General features: G+C 38.0%; 1 protein-coding gene across 2 annotated transcripts in view; it reads right to left on the reverse strand.

Moving 5' to 3' along the window:
- Positions 1-1,455: 1,455 nt before the first annotated feature.
- COMMD8 (COMM domain containing 8) overlaps positions 1,456-3,438 on the reverse strand; it is a 266,242-nt gene continuing 264,259 nt past the window's right edge. For both annotated transcript variants that reach the window (XM_044061407.1, XM_044061408.1), the window contains exon 5: positions 1,456-2,186. In XM_044061407.1, coding sequence (XP_043917342.1) covers positions 2,166-2,186 — 21 coding nt within the window. In that variant the 3' untranslated portion in view covers positions 1,456-2,165. The remainder of the gene's footprint in view (positions 2,187-3,438) is intronic.

The raw sequence follows: 3,438 nt of genomic DNA on the forward strand, positions 1-3,438 counted from the left end.
CTGAAAGATAATGTCGAAACACAGAACAGACTTGATCAGAAAATCCACAATGAGTGAACATACCAGATAAAATACCAATGACAAAATGTACAAACATGTATTTTGACAGTGGCAAAGTACAATTTGTACTGGCCATTTACTTACCCTTGGGAAAAGATGAAGATCTTCTTAGTTGTTGTTTCTTTCAGCTTTTCCCGGTTAGGGGTCGCCACAGCGGAACTCCGGTCCGCTAATGACTGGTAGTTGATTTTTACGTGCCGAGTTACCAGCCCTGACGCACAACCTTCAACGAAGGTATGCCCATTCACGCACGTCTCCACGCAGATGACGCTCTAGCTGAGAATTGAACCGGACAGAGTCTTACTGTGAGGCGACAACGCTACCGCAGCACCACCACAGCATGATCTTCTTGGTGAATATCATTATTTCTTTTTTTATTCCTTCATGAATAAGAAATGCCACATGACTATCTCACACATTCTTGAATGTCATCACTGTTTTCAATGCCATCACTTGTCCAGGAAGGATGTCCTAAATCATAAATTGCCTTTGCTTATCTCCTTAAAATCTCCCATCTAAATAAGGTACTAAATTGCAGAATAACAAGTCAGTGAGGGGACTCAAATTCAAGTACTGAGAAACCCAGTAGAACCTAGGCAATCTCAGTGTGTCAAACAATGGATCTATTTCCCTCTCTTTAGGTTCTATTAAAGATGATGATGGTGATCTTTTCAGCCCTGCCATATTCTACAAAACCTTCTTAGTGGTGACATTGATCCAAGGAATTTGAACCAAATCTTGGATGCTTTTCTTCTTCTTGGAGTCAGAGTGAAGCTGCAAAACTAGATAGAAAAATGCTACAAACCACCTGCTAGTCATGAACATTTTGAGGCATCTCCCAACATTTCAAGAGCAGCAGAACTCAGCTGTTAATGTATTGCACAACTGGGTATGTTGCTGTTGATAGGGTCCAAGCAGCAAATACACCTGTTTAATACAGTCTTTGCAAAAGTATTTTTTTGTTTTTCTGCCCTGACAGAAAACATTGTTCAACTGCTCAGATATAGAATTTTGGAAAAGTACTATTAAGTTTGAAAAAAAGCCAAACATTTCTAATAAAAATGTTATCAAGATGGTGTAAAAGGAAGTGCTCTAATGTCTAATCAACATGAATCGTACTGCTATTCAGAAAGAACTTGCCAAAGAGGATTCCATGTTCCCTTTAAAAAAATGACTGCCGCTGAAAAGTGTGTCTGTCTGTGTGTCTGTGTCTCTGAGGGTGGAATAGCTCCCCAGAAAGGAGCTACTTTGAAGACAGGCAATAGAGCATTATCTAATAACAGCAGGCAAGTTCTGCACAAAAAGGATATTTCATCTTTTGTTCATATGCATGTCATCACAGTAAGGTATTCATTCTTATAAAAAAAATGCAATGACATTAAAAACACAAACTACTTGAAACAACGATGAGTTTTATAAACAGCTGTGCAACTACATGAGGACAAAACAATGATTGCTTTCTTTAAGAACTAGCACTTTCACAACAAAACCTTGCAGACAAAACTTTTTTCACTTTATCCTAGGGAATACATTCTGCTTTAATGGATAGAACTTACCCTGGAAGCTGGGTAGCCAATGGTACAGTGGTGACATGACTGAACATGAAGTTTTCAAAGCAGTATCAAAGTATCATGGAGTCACAAATTTACACGGTGTACAAATTTCAGCTTTAGCAGTATAAAACAAGAACTGACATCCATACACCTTACCTCAGAGAAGAACAATGGTGGAATACATACAGAGATATCAAAATTGTTAACTAACATCCTTATAAGTAAAAAAAAAAAAAAAAAAAAAAAAAAAAAATCTCAACTAAATTGAATAAAATTATCTTGAATATTAAACTGGTAATTCTAAACAGGGTTTGGTACATAAAGACTGACATCATATTTGATGATCCGGGGAATTTCTCTAACCAAAAGCAGCAATAAGGGTGTTTTCAGCACTCTGCAGGTCTTACAGGGTTGAAAATCTAGACTGGCGCCATCTTATCATCTGCTGTTCCTGCTGGTATCTTTCGCTGTCTTTCCTTAACACTGATTGACTGTTTTGTTAAAGGCTCAAGTAGACCCAAGAACAAATGGTGCCAAATATTTTTTCTGTACTCATTTTAGCTGTAAAACAACCTGTCCAGAGCAAAACAGAAGATGAAAGATATGTTAGATTAAATAATCAATACTGCTATAAAGAAATGAACAGCTGAATGCAAAATATTTTCAGTGTAGTGTGAATTAATACTTACTGGAGATATTATGTCAAGGTAGCAGAAAAGAACAGTTCATTAAATTTATCATTACAGTTTAATAACATGCCTCAAGTATTCATGTGTCCCCGAACAGCGACAAGGCAATGCACGTGTCTAAGTATACTTACCATGTAAATCTTGGAGGAGTGCTTATTATAACAGTAAATTATAATATCTGGCCTTTATTCCACCTATGCTGTTTTTATCATGGCTAGAGTTTTAAACAGCAGTCTGTTATTCCCTATGAAAGACAGGCATAACATTAAACCTTAGCAGGTGTGAGAGACACTTATAAAAGCCTGTGCTATTACACACATTCTTCTGCTCTTCAAGCCAATTTACCCAGGTAAGGCATTGAGAATGTAGCAACCTATATTACAAAGTATTACAAGTAAAGGTAAAACAAGTAATTGTGAAACTTTAACTATACACAACTGCTCACTGGGATAGAAGGTGGCTTTTACCTCAATGAAAGTGCAGCTCTGACATCCCAAAGCATTAGCTGTTCAAGTCTGGGGATCACTACTCAAGCAGTACTAATAAACATGGGAATAGACACACACAGCACCAGTTTCAACCACCAAGACTCGCAGATTAGTACACTTCCATGACAATCAAAATGGTCTCCTCCTCATGCCACAGACATTAATCTGATAGCAGGTAGAAAGAGAAGAATAGATCACACCATCTTTGACTCTTTCTGGAGAAATTCAAATAGGCTAGTATTAACAATTATGTGGTATGTGCCCATGAATGGATTAAACTGACAATCCTCGAACTTGCGTAACCACCTGCCTAACAGATCTTGTGTTATAGAATTAATATAGAGTGAAAATAATAGGTAGGAACACTTTTTTGCACCCCCCCCACAAGGACCATTACCTACCTGGAATTTTTTGGGGGGGTGGTAAAGAGTTTCTGCTGCAGCAATGATCCCTAGCCTCACACATCTACAGCTACAACAGGTCACAGCTGTATCATTTTCTTTGTATGAATCAGTGATACAGTATTAATCATAAGCAAACAGCAGCAAAGTGCTAATCACCTAGAAGGGAGGAGGGACCAGAAGGCACTGTACAATAGCAGTGTCAGAGCCATTCCTGCTCCTGGAGTTATGTATCCACCTTATACAG

The sequence above is a fragment of the Protopterus annectens genome, chromosome 2.part0 (genome assembly GCF_019279795.1).
Source record: "Protopterus annectens isolate FY-2018-M chromosome 2.part0, PAN1.0, whole genome shotgun sequence".
Lineage (NCBI taxonomy): Eukaryota > Metazoa > Chordata > Ceratodontiformes > Protopteridae > Protopterus > Protopterus annectens.